This window comes from Protomyctophum bolini (assembly GCF_963924005.1).
Source record: "Protomyctophum bolini genome assembly, chromosome: 11".
NCBI lineage: Eukaryota > Metazoa > Chordata > Actinopteri > Myctophiformes > Myctophidae > Protomyctophum > Protomyctophum bolini.
In genome coordinates this window covers 13,550,026-13,566,833 of record NC_137872.1, presented here as the reverse complement: position 1 = coordinate 13,566,833, position 16,808 = coordinate 13,550,026, and the positions used below count along the sequence as shown (strand labels likewise).

Genomic DNA, 16,808 nt, shown 5'->3' with positions numbered 1-16,808 from the left:
GCACAGATCATATGGGGCAGGACAGTGCAGAGCAATAAAGCTTTATGAACGGTTCGGAACGGGGGCCTAGAAGCTGTCAGTGGGGTGCCTTGTGGGGGCTAATCTCCTCATGAGGAGCATGTCTGGTATATCTGAATTCATTGCATTTTACTTTACAACTGTGATACACTATGGCCATAATGTAAAACAATGCTACAATGTTGGCCAACTGTTGATGGGTTATGCGTTGTGTTATGTAGCCAGAGAACATTTGTAGAAACATTTGTGTAGCAACTTAGCTTGCAATACAAAAACAAGCTAAGTTTAGCAGCTGAAGGCCTGAAGCCCCATTTTAAAAAACGGCAATCTTCAAGGTCCCAACGTGTTGCATTGGAATGCGTTCCGAGTGCTATTTTTGGCAAAAATAGCAGGTCTACAAGCACTTTTTTACAGGATTTTTGTTGGTATTACATTTTTAATGAAATTACAACTTTTGCATGTAATGACATGCACAAAACAGGGATGTTAGTATTAATGTGGCTAGTTTAAAGCCCAATTTATTCTTTGTTGTACCGTAGTGCTGCATGCCAAAATAAATGTAAGGCTTAAGCACAGTATAGCATTTTGGGATCATTGGTCAATGAGTGAGAACATAGTAATTAATCCAATTGAACAATCCCCCTGTACTCACCCACTATCTGGCCTCGCACTGTGTCACTGTCATTGGGGCTCAGCTTGTTCAAGTCAAGTCTCTGGTCTGTTGAAGGAAGAAAGGGGGGAGAGAGAGAGATGAAGAGGAGGGAAAGAGAGATGAAGAGGAGAGAGAGAGATGAAGAGGAGAGAGGTGAGCGTCGAGAGCAACGAAGAAAAGGAAGGAAGTCGAGAGAGGGAGAGAGAGAACGAGAATGTCAAATCAATAGATGAAAGGGCAGAGAGAGATAGAGACACACAGAGAAAGCTGAATCGATCAGTGTCTGAGAGAGACACATGTAAACCAGCACGTGCTGGGAAGGGTTTTTATTTTTCTTCCCCTTATGGACAAGTCCCATCGCTCTGTATCATTTACATCAGCCAGTTGATTCCCCTCTCTCTCTCTCTCTCTCTCTAGACCACGACTGGACCTGTATATATGATGTACCAGAACAGATGTTCTGGTTCTGCGAGGAGGCAGCCACAGGGCCGTAAAAGTTAGTAAAAGAACAGTAAAAGAAAGCTCGTTGAGCCATCGGTACAGAGGGAGCAGTGGTCAGAGGTCAGACATGTGACAAATGTCAGCACAAAGCCAGCACTATTCCACTCAGTCTGTCTGAGCACGAACGTGAACCCCTCTGCCAAAACTCTGGAAAGTCTTTGTCTTCTCAACCGAGTCTGGGAATGAGACCGTTAAGAAAGAAAGAGAGAGAACTGTGGAGGAGGATTGGGACAGATGGGAGTGGGGGGTGCAAAAAAATGTGAGGAATACCAAGTTGCCTGCAGACATGAGAAATGCCACTATCTGTTCTGTGCTCTGTTGTCTGGGTGTCGCGCAGATCCGCTCAGGATGTCAGTCTAGACTAAACAGGCAGAGGGGGGAAAAAAAGACACGACACTGGAAACCGCTTTGTGACGACGAGCCTGGCCTGGGGTCAGTAGCCCGTGGAGGAAACGCAAAACACACACAGATGGACAGAAAGCATAACAATACACAAGCTTATAAGAGCATACCTGCACCTACGTATATCTACGTATAACATGCAGTGGCTGTGAATGGCAGACAGAAACAGCTCACAAAGATGCAAAGGAATGACAAAACCATAGAGAGAGCGAGACCACAATACAAGACTGATCTGTGCTTACACTCAAATAGCCATACAATTATGCATGTCTGGGTGAAATGGTCGGTTGTCTAGATCGACAGACGGAGATATGCAGAGCTTAGTCACTGCAGAGTGTGTGTGTGTGTGTGTGTGTGTGTGTGTGCTGCCAGTCTATGCAGAAGGACAGGGGGGTAAGGAAATGCAGCAGCAAACCGCTCACAGCTGTGGAGTGCGGTTCAGGTTTCCTGTGCCACTCCAGGAAAACAACAGTGTCAGCGGCTTCTAGGAAAGTGGGATTCTCTTCCTTTTGGCTCGACTGTGAGGCCGCAGGTACAAGTCACTCTCTCTGATATGATATGTTATACCTTAGCTAACAACACATTTTTTATCACATTAGCGTCTTTTAATGGAAATCGCAGGGTGACAGTGATTGTTTTGTCCTGTTCGTGTGTGACACTGTGTGTGTGTGTGTGTGTGTGTGTGTGTGTGTGTGTGTGAATCCCCTCGCACCCTGGTCTGCACTCTGTCAAGCCTAGTGAGGGACACACCCTCTGTCACTTAGCCCTGACAGCGAAGCTGCGTTATTAGCATCTGGCTTGTCTCATTGGGCCAAGTAGGACTTTCCTCACACTAAAAGCCTAGCAGCTGGGAGAAGAAGGGGATTGAAGATAAAAGCTTAAAGATTATTGTTGATAACTACTGTATATGGCCTCCATTCTGCATTTGTACTGCAGCCAATTCTCCCCATGAAAGCTACCGTACAGAAAATGTTGCATAGCGGTAATTCAAATCTTTCACCCAAGTAACACACGGACCGTTCTCTGACATTCTCGACATCTGAAAAACTAGAAATACAGCATCGCTGTCGTATGCCTGCCAACAGTTGCAGTTCCATGTCTGCATCCATGTCTGTCAAAACTCATAGTTAAATGTCGTGAAGACTTGGAATTTACTGAATATGTTTTGTGAGGTCACAGTGCCTTTGCCATTTGACCACCTAATTCTAATCAGTTCATCCTTGAGTCCAAGTGAACGTTTGTGCCAAATGCCATGCAATTTCCTCAAGACGATTCTGAGCTATCAACTTAACAAGTATGTAAACATAATGCTTCTGGCCACCAGCTGTCCGCCAGCAGAGCCTGGGATAAAAAAGGTAAAGCTTAAATGTCTTCCAAATAAGTCAACCTGGGGCTGGAGGCTGGAGCAGTGTAACAGTGTCAGTGTAACAGGTTTTATCGAGCCTATGGGATACAAACAGAAATGGACCTGGTTCCATTTGTACATTCTTTGGACTTAAATGAACACGGAGGATTTTACTGTGCGCACACACTACCAGAAAGACAGATAGGTCAATCATGTGGCTCCTTACAGCCTGTGTCTTTGAGGCGGTTGATGGCGTTGGACAGGAGGCGGACACAGCCCAGGAAGCCTGCCCCTTGCTTTTTGTGGATCTTCTTGTGGTTCCACACGCTGATGGTGATGGAGTCGGATTTACCGATATACCTGAGGGGCGAGAGAGAGAGCAACAGAGGATGGAGAGTGGACACTATCAATACAGTGTTATTATTGACATCATCTCTGGTGACAACAATGAAGATGACTAAGATGAGAATGAGTGACAAACCGCTTTAAAAAAAATCTGAAAGAAAGATGTGTCCAATTTCTCTTTCAGAGAAATGTTTCTCTCCTGTCCAGTAAATTAAAACTAACAATCAAAGTCAACTATCTAAACATGCATTATTCCTAGGATGGCATAACGAGAAGATGTCGAGCAAGCCAGTCCTCATTTTGGGACAGAAAGTCAAGAAACATGTATCATTTACACACATTATGTTTGTGGCTTTGTTGTTCTGTGGCTTTGGTAACGTAACATTCCCATCTGAAATCTTCATTAGTGTAATTGCAGCATTGGATAAACTGTGGGAACATTTTGTCACTCAAAGTTAACAGACAGAAATGCAATGGGCACAATGTGACCGCACTTAGCACAGTAGGGGAATTACTGGCGCCACTTGTAGCGTAGACGAGGAGACTGACCAATGGGCTCAATCAATAACCTTAGTTTGGATGAAAATGGGAACATCCAGGCAGACATTTCTCTTTTTGCTGTGTGTGTGTGGAGAGAGCTTAATTAAGTTACTCTCGTAATGAGAGTTAACTGCAAAAATAAGATTATATTGTGTGTGTGTGTGTGTGTGTGCAAACATTGTCACTGGATGAAGGATTTGGTGGGGACTGGGGAGACGTCTAGATGAGACGGACAGACAGGAGACGAACGCTAACTACCAAGCCATTGCATTATAACTGGCCTGACTCGGTCTGTCTCCTACAGTAAGTTGTCTTTCCCCTCCTCTCTCCTTTCTTCCATGAAGAAGCGCGTCGTGGTCGGGTGAGTACCCCTCCTTCGGTGTAAAACTAATCACCCATAGAGCACGCGGAACACATCCCAGCTGTAATTATCACGCTGTAATCGACAGGGATGTGAAACAATGGGGTGTGAGTAAGGCGTCTGGACATTTTGAGTCAATGCCAAATGCCTGTCTGGGAGGTGGTGGTGGGGGAGCTATGAGCTGGACAGACGTGAGGAGAAGCGTTGCAATCAAACCCAGGTGATCTGGAATGCTCTCTCTGTGCAATGTAATTCATTAGTCTGCCCGAGATTTCTCTAATGACACACAAAGGCAATAATCACACACATGCCGAGCAGCGGGGAATGTGTGCGGAAAAAATAAAGGGCGGGGGTGGCGGGGGTGCAAGGCAGCAGATTACAATCACTTGCCTGGGCTTTTGAAATGAAGCCTATTGTATTTGTAGATCATATTTGTGTTAAGAGACACCATTGCTGCCATCAACACATATTTCCTTTCAGGGCCACAGTGTGCAGCATGTGGTCAAAATAACAAAAGAAAAACACTGTGAAGGCTGAATGGTTTTGTTTCAGTGAAGGGTGTCCCTCTTTTGATATGTCAGTACACACGGATGAGCATCTATAATTTTCTTCAAAACATTTCTAAGATTTTCAAAAGAATAACATTTTGTAAAAAATGACCCATCTACAAGCTCGCATTTCCCATTGAGATGCATTCTGAGCTTAAAGCTTTTTTTGTTGCAATTTGACGTACGATTAAGTATATAGGACTTAAACGGTTAAAGCCGAGCCCTGCAGTGCTTGCCTCGCATATTTGGAGCAGGCAGCGTCAGGAGGAAAGGGCCAGGCAGGTTGCCAGCTAGACTTTGTCTGCTATCCTTGGCATGTCTGCCACTTCCTGCAACAATGCTGACAGGTCAGAGTTCACAAGCTAGTCTGCTGGCTTGAACAGACCGCTGACATCAAGTGGCTGGACCGCACTCTGATGTTTCGATGGTGCACTTGCAAACACAAACACACACACAGACAGACAAATACTGGCTCTCCCCACCCTCACATGACATGAGCACACACAACAACAACTGGAAACAAGGAGTCACTGCCAGCATGCCTTTTAAATGCAGTTAGTTGGCTGTATTGTTAACACCAGGTGTTGCAGTCAATATTTTAATAAGAGTGCACCAGCCAGCCAGCTAGAGCTGCTCTCAGTCAATTAAGACTTCTCTCCTCTCCAACACGCCACCTGAGAGTCCTTCCTCTAGCCAGAGAGTGCGCACGCGCACACCCGCACGCACGCACACACAAACTGTGATGTTTAACTCATCACTGGCACAGAAAACACTGCAGTTTCCACATAAACTCCAGTCTGCTCAGCTCACTGGCTCTCGGGAGAGATTGGAGAGGAGAGCTCCACACGGCCACAGGTCCATGTTCTCCTATCCATCAATCTGAGGTCACTCCACACTGTGCCTCTGAGGGGCAGTGGATGTATGGGAGTGTGTGTGTGTGTGTTTCTCTCCTGTCAAACGTGAAATGAACAGCTAATTAAACAGCCATGCAGGGAGAGGGGGGTCCCGTAACCTGAGCAACCAAACAAACGGAGACATGTGCTTCCTCTTTCTGTTGGCTGGGCGTGACGGCTGGATAAACACCGAGCAAATACTGGAAACTTTCACTCTCGCTTTTCAACTGGTGCACAATCACTTTCACTCCTATTTTCCAGGTCACTTTCACAGCACAAGCAGTCTGTGGGAAGGGCAACAAGACATTCACGTGTTTCTGTCTGTGGGGGAAAATACTATCATGCTAACCTCACTTACTTGTCCTTTGATATGTTGCATGGGGGGGCATGCAACATGCATTAAGTGCTGCTCAAAGGACTTTCTTTTTTAGCCTATTGCTATGTCTATAGAATGATGTAATTATTGGGTCACTAAGTAAGTGAGCGGACGGCCGGTGTAAACAAGGGTTCCCTTTGGCCACGGCTGCAAACATTTTTCTGTGTGCTCTCTTAGCTAAGTCAAATAAAGTAAAGCACATCATAAAGAGCTCAAAATAGCCATGGTGGTTGTACTGATAGATGAGTGGATGCAGGCTGCAACGCTGAGCTCAAGTCTTTGGTTAGGCGGAAGGTATTCTTGTAAAAAAAAGAAAAAAGGAGGACAAATGTGCTCATTCCGCCTTCAGAGCAGATGTTGGAGAGTGAGGCGGCGAGGGAGGTACAGGTCAGGATGTTGTGGCAGGTGTGTGTGTGTGTGTGTGTGTGTGTGTGTGTGTGTGTGTGTGTGTGTGCTTACAGGTCGTAGTGTTGGTTCCACTTGGGGTCGAGTGTGTTCCTCACAGTATCTGTAGAGTGGCATTGTCCTGAGCCGTCCACCACCACCTTAGCGAAGGGATCGGGGAGACCTGCGGGGAAAGAAATCACAAAACATAAACAACACATCACCACACCACGTGAGAGGGGGGAGAACAACACTCCAATTCAGACAATGAGGCACGTCAATCTCTCATTACAAAAAAAGACTTCTCTGGCTCTCAATGAGATGCGGGCCTTTGTAAAAGACATGAACGCTGATGAATGGCTATACGGCTATACAGGCAATGAATGAATGAATGGCAACATGTGATAGCAGTGTGAACCTGAGCTGCTGCGAAACAGGTGGAGACGAGCTGCACTGTCTCTGATAGGGCTTCCCCGGTACTTAGGTGTCAGTTTCCAGCCTCTAAAAGCAACGTTTACATTTCAAAATTAATTCAGCATCTTGTTGCCAGTGGTCACACGTAGCTGACCGGATTATTATTATTTTTTTTTTTTATATATGTTTATTGGTAGTAGTTTTCAACAATGTAGTACAGTTTGAACATACCATATTTATGTTTTTTCTCCCTCACCCCATCCCTCCCCGCACAGTTATCGTCATCCGGATTATTGTTTTAACCAATTTATACTTGGTTGACCGGGGTCCCCCGGGGCTGTATTCTACTGTAGGTCTGCTATTATTTCACTTCACACACCAAATCTCTTTGACAAAAGTAGCTGATGTAAAAGCTTACAATGCTTCACAATGTGGGCTTGTAGATCTGCCATTGTATGCCAAATGTTCGGCGCAGAATAGGGATGCTAGGGTTCCAGTGGTTAAATAACCAAAGAGTGCTTTACAAGTACATTGAGTTCGGCATGGCCCCAAGCAGGCCCCCACTTGGCCCTACGATGGAAATGCTGCCTGCTGACAGGCAGGACCTGCTGGGCGACATTCACCTGGTTGCAAGTGCTGCAGGTCTGGTGGACACTTACTGGCATCAACAGAAACCATGCATGCGCTCACACACAGAGACGCTACGTTTTGTGTGCGCACAAAACAAACGGCACAACTCCTGCCCGAGTATTTGCTCAGCTCAGCTCCTGGACGCTGGAATGGGAGGAATGGGCACCACAGACACCACCCGAGTGAGTGGGGGGACCTTTACACACTCACCATGACAGACACTCCAAAACACCCCCTCCCCCCCCCCCCCCTGTGAGCATCTAACCCCACCCGAGTCTCCCAGGTTAAACACAAACTGGCTGGCTCAGGCTAAACGACAGTGGAAAAGTCTTCTAATTGGCTACACATTGAAGACATATGGACTGTGTACCAGGCCATGCTGCTGTGTCTCGCTAGCATGCTGTGTTAAACCGTTAATATATACAGTATATTTGTAAGAGCCATTTCTTCTCTATTCATTTTATTTCTATGTGTTTTTGATGACGTCATTCCAAGGGCTTGGTCAAGGGCAAGGTTGGCCAGGTTACTTAATGAGAACTGATTGAATGCTCTGTTGTTGTTCTGATGTGAAGGCAAACCGTTTTTTGACTGTGAGACACAGGCTGGCGATTGATATGGTTTTGACACTCACTTGTTTTATTTAATACAAGTTACAGTGAATAAACATCATTTTGAACTTTAAGTCAACGTTTTTGGACATCAGTCTTTTTTATCACACGTCTGAACTAGATCCTCGGCATCGGGCAACCAGTAGCCCAAAGTAATAGGACTTTGACGCTACAATAGTATTATATCAATATTAAATGTGCAGAGAATTCTTTGTGATATTCAACTATATTGATATTCTAGTCACATTGATAACAGGGTAAGATCTGTTGTGTTCATGACTCCCCAATGTAGCACACACACACACACACACACACACACACACACACACACACACACACACACACACACACACACACACACACACACACACACACACACACACACACACACACACTGTATAGTTCTATAGTTCTTGTATGACAAATAGCAAAAGTAGCTGTTCTATAACAAGTTCACAATGTGTTGCATCGCGACGTGCAGTGAGCCAGCTACAGGCTGCGGTTTCATTTGAAAAGACGAGTACACTCATCTTTGGCATGGAATGTGTTTTAACCTTTTAAGGACCACAATTTGTTCCCAGAAGACACATCCAATGGTTACACGAGTCTGTTCGCTTGGCTTAATAAGGAGATTCCAGTGTGTTGGTGAAGGCTAGAGGCAGCTGGCAGCACGAGGGGGGGTGGGGGGGTATATATATATATATATTTTTTTTTAGTACTTTTATTTTGGTACTGTAAGTATATTTTTGATGCCAATAATTGAGCAGTTGAGACAAAGAACCAAGTCCATAATTTATACTGACCCATTCGTCCTGACTCCTGACCCCTTATCCATAACTTCCTAAAGGGCGAGGAAATTTGCGCTGAAACAACAGACCTTCTTAATACGGCACAGTTAAGAAGCAGGAGTTAAGCCTGGGCCGTGGCTCAGCGGTCCAGGCACCTTGGCTGGTAATCCAGTCTGGCAGGGTGCCACGGGTTTGACTCCCGATCCCGACAGCCTTTACTGCATGTCATCCCCCCATCTCTCTCCCCATTTCCTGTCAGCCTACTGTCTGTCCCTCCATATAAAATAAAGGCGAAAGCCACAACAAAAAAACATTTAAGAATCAGGAGTTAAACTATTAATCTGGTGTCAGTGACTGCAGATGTCAGATGTAGAGTTGCTGGCCGGCTCCATATATGCAGGTCTAGGTGATGATCCAGTCTTCTCCGTGACACACGCCATACATGGAGCATGTCTTGAGTGTACAGGGTTTGATGGGGTCAGATCAACATATGGATCGGACCTCATCTGACATAATGAATTCTGTACTGGCCATGTATGGAGTGTGTCTTGAGTGTACAGGGTTTCATGAGGTCAGATCAACATATGGCATGAATTCTGCATTGGCCATATATGGAGCTTGTAATGAGGCGTGACCGACACGAGATGCAGGTTTCCATAGTATTATGGACTGTTATTTGTCTCAACTGCTCAATTGTGTCCTTGTACCCGAGGGAAAGCTTGAATACAGGCCTATTAACAGAGCATATTTATATAGTGCTATTGATTAATTGCTACGTTTACTAAAGTAAAAGATACGTACTGCTTCCACCATTTTCCGTAACTAACCACATTTCTAATTTTTTTTTATTATTTCACACTGCATGCTTCAAAGACACTGGCACGGGCGACCATAAAGAAACAACTATTGAAAATTGCAAGATACTTACGAAAGAAGTCTTTCTTCACCAGGTTTTTGGCACAGAGAACTGAAAGAAGAGAAGAGAAGGGTGGGTGTTACTAAAATTGTGCAGACCTCCCTCATACTTGTGTCGAAAGTCGAAAGTCTCTGAAAGGGGGTTGTTTGGTTCAGGTTCAGGACCGATGTGGGGCGACTACAGTTCGGGCACCACCACAAACACAGACTAACATCACGTCAGATATGGATTGCACCATCCATCTCTCACCGTAGATTGCATTGCATTCACATTGCATGGCATTACATCACATAAACAACAGCGGAGGTAGGCAGCTAGTTGTTGGTTGAGAACGAAGGCTTACAGCCTACAGGCCTAACAGCCTTGAGTTGATTTCATATGCTCTTTCTTTAGGCAAGTTTAACCCATTTTGGGCAGGAAACCCTTTTGGTGTTAGCATTAAGTTATGCTTTAGCTATTGCAAAATAGCAGATCTACAAGCTCAAGCTCACGAGCTTGTAGGGCTGCTATTTTTGAAAAATCGAAGAACGACTGACATAGAAATATAGCTTTTTCAGAAAACTGTCAGAATGTAGAAGACATTTTTAGAATCTGATCTAAGGTCAAATGGGTCAATGCCTCGTGGGCACGACGATGAGACGCACCTCTTACAATTGTATTAATGAATTATTAATTGTATTGTCAATTCAAGTTCAACTGCTCATTACAACTTTTCACCTGTTTTTTATACAGAGAACTGAAACGTTTCCCTGCGGTCACGGTTTCAGGAGGAAAGGAGTTGATCCGACAGATCCCCCTCTGAGGGCCACGGAGGCGGTTGCTGGGCCATGAGGCAGAGACACTGCACACTGGCAGCTACAAAGATACAACATGAAGATAAGATACGTCCAACATGTGTAGACTCTGCTACAAAAGCTACGACAGCTACAAAGTTACAAATAGTTGAGCTGGCTTCAACTTCAGATACAAAGCGACAGCTATGCTGTGTAACTTTGTATCTAAGGTCTGCTCACAAAGTGAGAGAAACCTCTGACACTAGGACACTGAAGAGTAAGACCCAAATATATTTAGTTGTATGCAGGTGTCAAAACAGGTGCAACATGCTTGAGGATATGCCATGATTGTTGGTGTGTGAGCACGCAACAAGTGTAAATCTGTCTTTAATCACTCTCACTGAAACATTTAATGTTCTGTCTCGTTTCTTTTGTTTCATTTTTCAGCATAAGAACCCTAGTAGTCTTAGCGAAAACATCAATAATTGCCTATAGCAATTTATCAAAACACTGGGCTTTTGGTTCAGTTTCCCACTGCCAAAGGCCATTTCCTATAAACAGCTATTGACAAAAGGTAAAATTAACCCTGGCTCCCTACTGGTATAGATGTAAACCCTGTAAAATCCAAATGTGCGTCTAAATGAGAGAAATCCCATGCAATTATTTTCTGTGGAAAATACAATTCCAGTAGGTCTGGCTTAAAGCAGGATTATTTTAGTTCAGGATCTTATTAAGCCACAAACCGCTGCCCATATAATGACTATCAACAGTCTCAATATGGCTGGGGGCCACGCATCCACCGTGGAATAACAGCAGGGGCCAGGGCTGACCTAAGACAACAGCTGCGGTTGGGAAGGCCATCACGGACGCTGCCATGTGAGCCCATTTCACACCTTTCCTGGATGAAATCTGCTTTATGTCTAGCTAGCATGGCCCCGGGGCAAGCTCTGTGTTTTGTGTGTCTTCGCTCTGTGTCGTTATGGAGGCTAGCTTGCCTAATGCCCTCACGTGCAGGTTAAGAGTGCTCAGACTTTGCTTTGCTAACACAAATAGACAAAAGCCCACCCATAGGGAGGCGGTCTGGCATTCAAACCGCTGAATCTACAGTCACTGCTATTCAGCCAACCATTCAGTTGTATGTATGTATCTATATGTACATATGTATGTACTTGTAGACACAGACAAACCACTGTGTTTGCAGTAAAACATTCCCATCCTCTCACAGTTTAGACAATGTTGCCGACGAGTGATGTGACATTTTGCATGCCGTAGCGACAAAGGCACAATTATGTATGGAAAAAGAGAAAATAATATATATGCACAAACATATAGAAACACACACAGTGTTTACAGTGAATTTCTCAGACAATGGGTTGAGGGCTTAATGAGAAGAACGCCATGTAAAGAGAGAGACGGGTGTTTGGAATGAAAAAGCAGACGACAAAACTGGATCTAATTCCTCTCTGGGGGGGGGGGGGGAGGGGAGGGGGAGCATGCTCGACAGACGCGGAAGAATTTCTTTCCGCAAACATCCCTGGGAATGTGTTACGTTCCAGTGAAACCCACCTCATTACTCAAACATCTGGTATGCATCTCCCTCAGTCGCTCTCTCTTCCTCAATGCGCACGCACACACGCACACAGTCTTCTACCCCTCACTTTGTACTCACTCCAGTGATTTTAATTAATTATTAACAGGCAGGGAGAACAGTGTGTGTGTGTGTGTGTACTGTACTAGGCAGTGATGGAGGGTGGAGGGTGTATAAGGAACAGGTGACAGCATTCTTTTTGTGTCTATAGTGCTTGGTACCCTTGGCACTAGTTTATATGCCGCTGGACAGTGACCACTGAATTAATAATAATAAACTTTACTCCTAAAGCATGGTTCATACATAATTTAGAATGTAGCTCAAGTTGCTTTACAATATTGAGAACATAAGGGCAATTTAAAGATGTACACAAAGGTTGACAATGTAATATAGCTACGTTGTAAAGCGCTTTGGAAAAAAAGGTGCAATTTAAATGCAAACCATTTAACAGACCATTTAACTTGCATGCTCAGCACCATTAATATCATAAGATGACCAGGGTTGTGGCTCTTTCGGAGCGGGAACTCTGGGGGGTGGGAGGATTCAAATAAAATGTTTTGCATGTGCTCTTCTATTTGATCCATATGGGATTTGAAAATGTGAAATATTAGGAAGTGAAGAGAACACTGTCCCCAGTACCACCTGTCACCCAGTAAACAGCCTAATGACCTGTGACCTACAACTGTGTTCTCTTTAACAATTTCACCCTTTTTGGGGCATGTCATTATGGGAAAAATCTTTAAAAGAATTAAAAAAAACATTTCTTATTTTCACTATTTTGTAATATAACGAAGTAGGGCCTAAGTGGTTAAAAGCAGGCTTCAGACTTTCCTATTTTTCTGGTCTTTGGTAAGTTAAGTCCATGTGTGTGCGTGCGTGTGATGTGTCATGTGTGTATGTGCATGGCATTGTAGGTGAGATTATGGACAGGGTTTATAAATGCTGTATTTTGTGGGTGGGACAGTGTACACTAAACTTTGTATAGCATGTTTGTAGATAGTTATTTTGTTGTACCTTAATATGAAGCACCGCGTGTTTACTGTGCGAGAAATGAGCTCAACGGACACTTTAGACAGCAGAAAACAAGAGCTACAGGATGAGGCAAGCGTCTGTCTGTCTGACTGAGGTACAAAGATGACATGGCAAACATAACGGACAGCCAGGCTAAGCCTATATAAGATCCCTGCGGACTGACCGAGGAGCCCCGCAGACCCTCCTGTGAGTCCATGCGCAAGCCTCAAGCCAACACTGCAATTAGGCCTATATAGGTTCCATATGAAAATATACAAGGGGCAGAATTACAGCCCCAAAAACAGAAAGCGGAGAGACCAAACCGCCGGAATGGCCCAGACGGCGCAGAGAGACAATGGCTGCTTGGAGGCCACTCATGATTGGGAGACCACAGAGGCACAGGGGGGAGGGGGGGGAGTGGAGTGCGAGGGCGTCAATCAGGACGCGATGGAAGCCAACCATCAGAACACAACCCTCATTACACTGTAGTGACAGCACTGTCAGACAACGGTCTGCCGCTTGTCACTGGAGCAAAACACAAACAAGTCATTATGGAAAGTGACAGTGATGCACCGGGAGCTTCATGGAGAATGCTTCAGGTTGCCGATTTCTGATATTAGAGCAGTGGTTTTCAACCTTTTTAATGTCAAGGCCCACTATCCAACTGGCATTTGAGCCACGGACCACCATTCAATTAGATCTAGCCTCTCAGACCCAAGACTAGAGAATATTTTGTTGTCGGATAGATTTTGTCCACAATTCCATGCTGTATTGATGTTGGTACCATAGGAGAGATAACAGGCACACGATCAAAATAACAATTCTTGTGATACAGGCGCATACCACATATAAGCTCTGGCCTGACAGCGTGTCGCGTGTTCGAGTCCAATCTTGGTGGTTCATTCATTCATACATTGGGAGGTGAAGCAGCAAACCGTCAACGCCAGCGTCCTCACTTACCACATTCTCGCACCAATGGTGGCAACCACCTTTGTATTTAGGGTTTTCTTCCTGGAGGCTGAAACCTTGACAGTCAAATGTGCCAATGAAAAAAAAAGTGATATAGTGACATCACAATATCATCCCCTCTCCTAACCCCTCCCCCTTTATTATACAACAAAAGATCTATAAGGGACGGGTCCATTTGGTTATCAACTCTCCATCATTTAGCTGTGGACCACGTGGAACACCCTCAAGGACCACTGGTGGTCCCCGGACCACTGGTTGAAAACCACTGGATTAGAGGGAGCTCATTTTGGAAAATATTCCTGAACTGACCTACCATAAAAGCTTTGTTGGACCCAACATTGCCAGCTGCCGTCAAATTATTTCCACGCAGAAAAACAATATCATCCACCAGAAATAAGGTACTCAAGATGACCAGATGTCAGCAGCGCCATCGGACGCCAGGAAGGCGACTTGGTGGTCGGAAAAGGATGCGAGCCAGAGTCCCAGCAGGCGTCTCGTTGTGATGGACAGACATACAGATGCAAGCACACACACACACACACACACACACACACACACACACACACACACACACACACACACACACACACACACACACACACAAACATATACACACACACACGGCCTGAAAGGAACTTGCCAGTCAACACAGAGTCTCACACACAACCCCCCCCCCACCCCATGGGGCAGTCTGAGTGGACTGAAGGGGAAGTCTATTTCTAGAAGGAGTGGTGGTTTGGGCCAGGGAGGGGTGTCTGCTGCTAACCTTTGTTTGGCCAGGGTGACATGTCAATTTCATGGCATGCTGTGCAGAAGTTTGCTCCTGTTCCTCTGAGATAACACGACAATTGGAGTGTTTCTAATGTCACGATTAACCCTGCATGGCGTCCGTTCATTTACTTTTCCTGAAAACAGCCACCTAATGCTCACAATGTGTCGTATCGTAGCACTGAGCATGTACTGTATATTGAGTAAGCATATGAACTGAGCAACGACTAGATTTCACAGCTTGTAGACATTGCGGATGTTCTTTCGCTCTTTCACATCATAACCTCCAATCATCATCAATTTTATTTTGCCTAGAGAAACAAACTTTATTTACCACGTTTTCAATGGTAAGATTTAACCCATTCCGTAGTATCCTCAAGATATCTCGTCGAAAGTTATTAATACAGAAACCAAAAGGCAGCTTTTCCCATTTCAGTTCTCCAACAAGTGGAACATGAGTAATAAGTCTACTTTGCAAGCGAAGCGAGTACCCAAACATAAGGAGAACCATCTTCAATCTGATGTAATCAGACAGATGTGGTTGCGCGCCTTGATGTTGTTGGACTGCAAGAGCTTGACGATAATGTCAGAACTCTCAAAATGGGGACTGGCTTTGTGGAAGCAAATAAAGCAATGGTTTGTGTTGCCATGTTGCCCTCTGTGGTGCCGCTGACTCAGTTCAGTTTTGGTTAAGCTTCCCAGCTGTTTGCTTCCAGCATTCCGACAAGTCTCTCCAGGCTTGGACACTCAAATAAATCTGAAATGTCAAACAAATCCCTGGCCGTCTGATGTCTCCTTGATGAAGCCGGTAGTAGAGAGAAGATGGTTCTGAATGTAGGGCGAGAAGACGTTGTGTCCAAACACAACAATGATTGACAATATTTCAGTCAGGGCACTTCCCTTTCTTTTTTTACTTGGAACAACACGATGGGAACTATGCACAAAAACACATTTTACCCAGTCTTTTACTTATAAAACTGTGATGTGACAATACAGTTGATTCACAGCAATTATATACGTTTATTAGATGAGTTTGTTTACTTTATTTTGGTCCACATATCCACATTAAGTACTGTACTATAGTAGCTAATACAGTACACACATACAGTATACTGTGTGTGTGTGTGTGTGTGTGTATACAGTATGAAATTGATTGAATTGAAATGTCATTTAACATTTCAATTCAAAATTCGTGCGGCGACGCTGCCGCTTCTGACAAAAGATAAACAGTGTGTGCTTGTTCTAATGTGTAGCGAGTGTGTGTGTGTGTGTGAGGGGGGGGCAAACTCCGTCTTTTAAAGTGAACGCGTATGCTGGCACTGGGAACTGGGGTTTATGCTAACAGCTAGCGGTAGAGATAGAGTTAAACTTCCTTCCTGATGCAATGGCTTTGTATAATGACACCAAGTTAAGTGACCGTCCCGTTTTCTTGTCAGTGCACGGAGTTCCTCCGAATTTACGGGGGATGTGGGGGACTGCTGATGACAAGACCCTGATGACAAGAGCCTTCCACAAGAAAACGGAAACGGGTGAGCTCGCACCTACAGGGCGGCATCGTAAATCTGCTTTTTATTAGCCGCCATGGTTGTGCTTTCTCAGGCTTGCACGTTGACAAAATGTATGCGCACACCGTCCTGGTACATAAACATGGAAAGGTACATACGGAACCGCACACACGATATTAAATCCTGGGAAAGAGCAGAAACGTAAAACCCCCTCATTTCAGATGGTTAGAATCACGTCATTTCTTTTCCACATCTCGTTATAACTTAAAATGCCGTATTCAGGGAGTGGCAATTCCTAGCCCAGGCGAATGATGCAGCGGTTTGCCAAAGCGAATAAGGGGTGAGGGGTTTCGATAGGCGTAGGAAAAGACAGAAAGGCCGGCAGCAGAACAGAGGAGTTGAACTCCGACACTGCAAATGGAATCCAGCTCATCATTATTCCTGTACAGAGGGAAAGTATCACCCTGTGCCCA

General features: G+C 44.8%; 1 protein-coding gene across 1 annotated transcript in view; it reads right to left on the bottom strand.

The window, feature by feature from the left end:
- LOC308324518 (E3 ubiquitin-protein ligase SMURF2) overlaps positions 1-16,808 on the bottom strand; it is a 61,630-nt gene that overhangs the window by 28,470 nt on the left and 16,352 nt on the right. Inside the window, exons 2-5 of the mRNA XM_080776572.1 lie at positions 9,734-9,772; positions 6,441-6,549; positions 3,145-3,278; positions 671-736 (exon numbers count right to left, since the gene is read on the bottom strand). Coding sequence (XP_080632698.1) covers positions 671-736; positions 3,145-3,278; positions 6,441-6,549; positions 9,734-9,772 — 348 coding nt within the window. The remainder of the gene's footprint in view (positions 1-670; positions 737-3,144; positions 3,279-6,440; positions 6,550-9,733; positions 9,773-16,808) is intronic.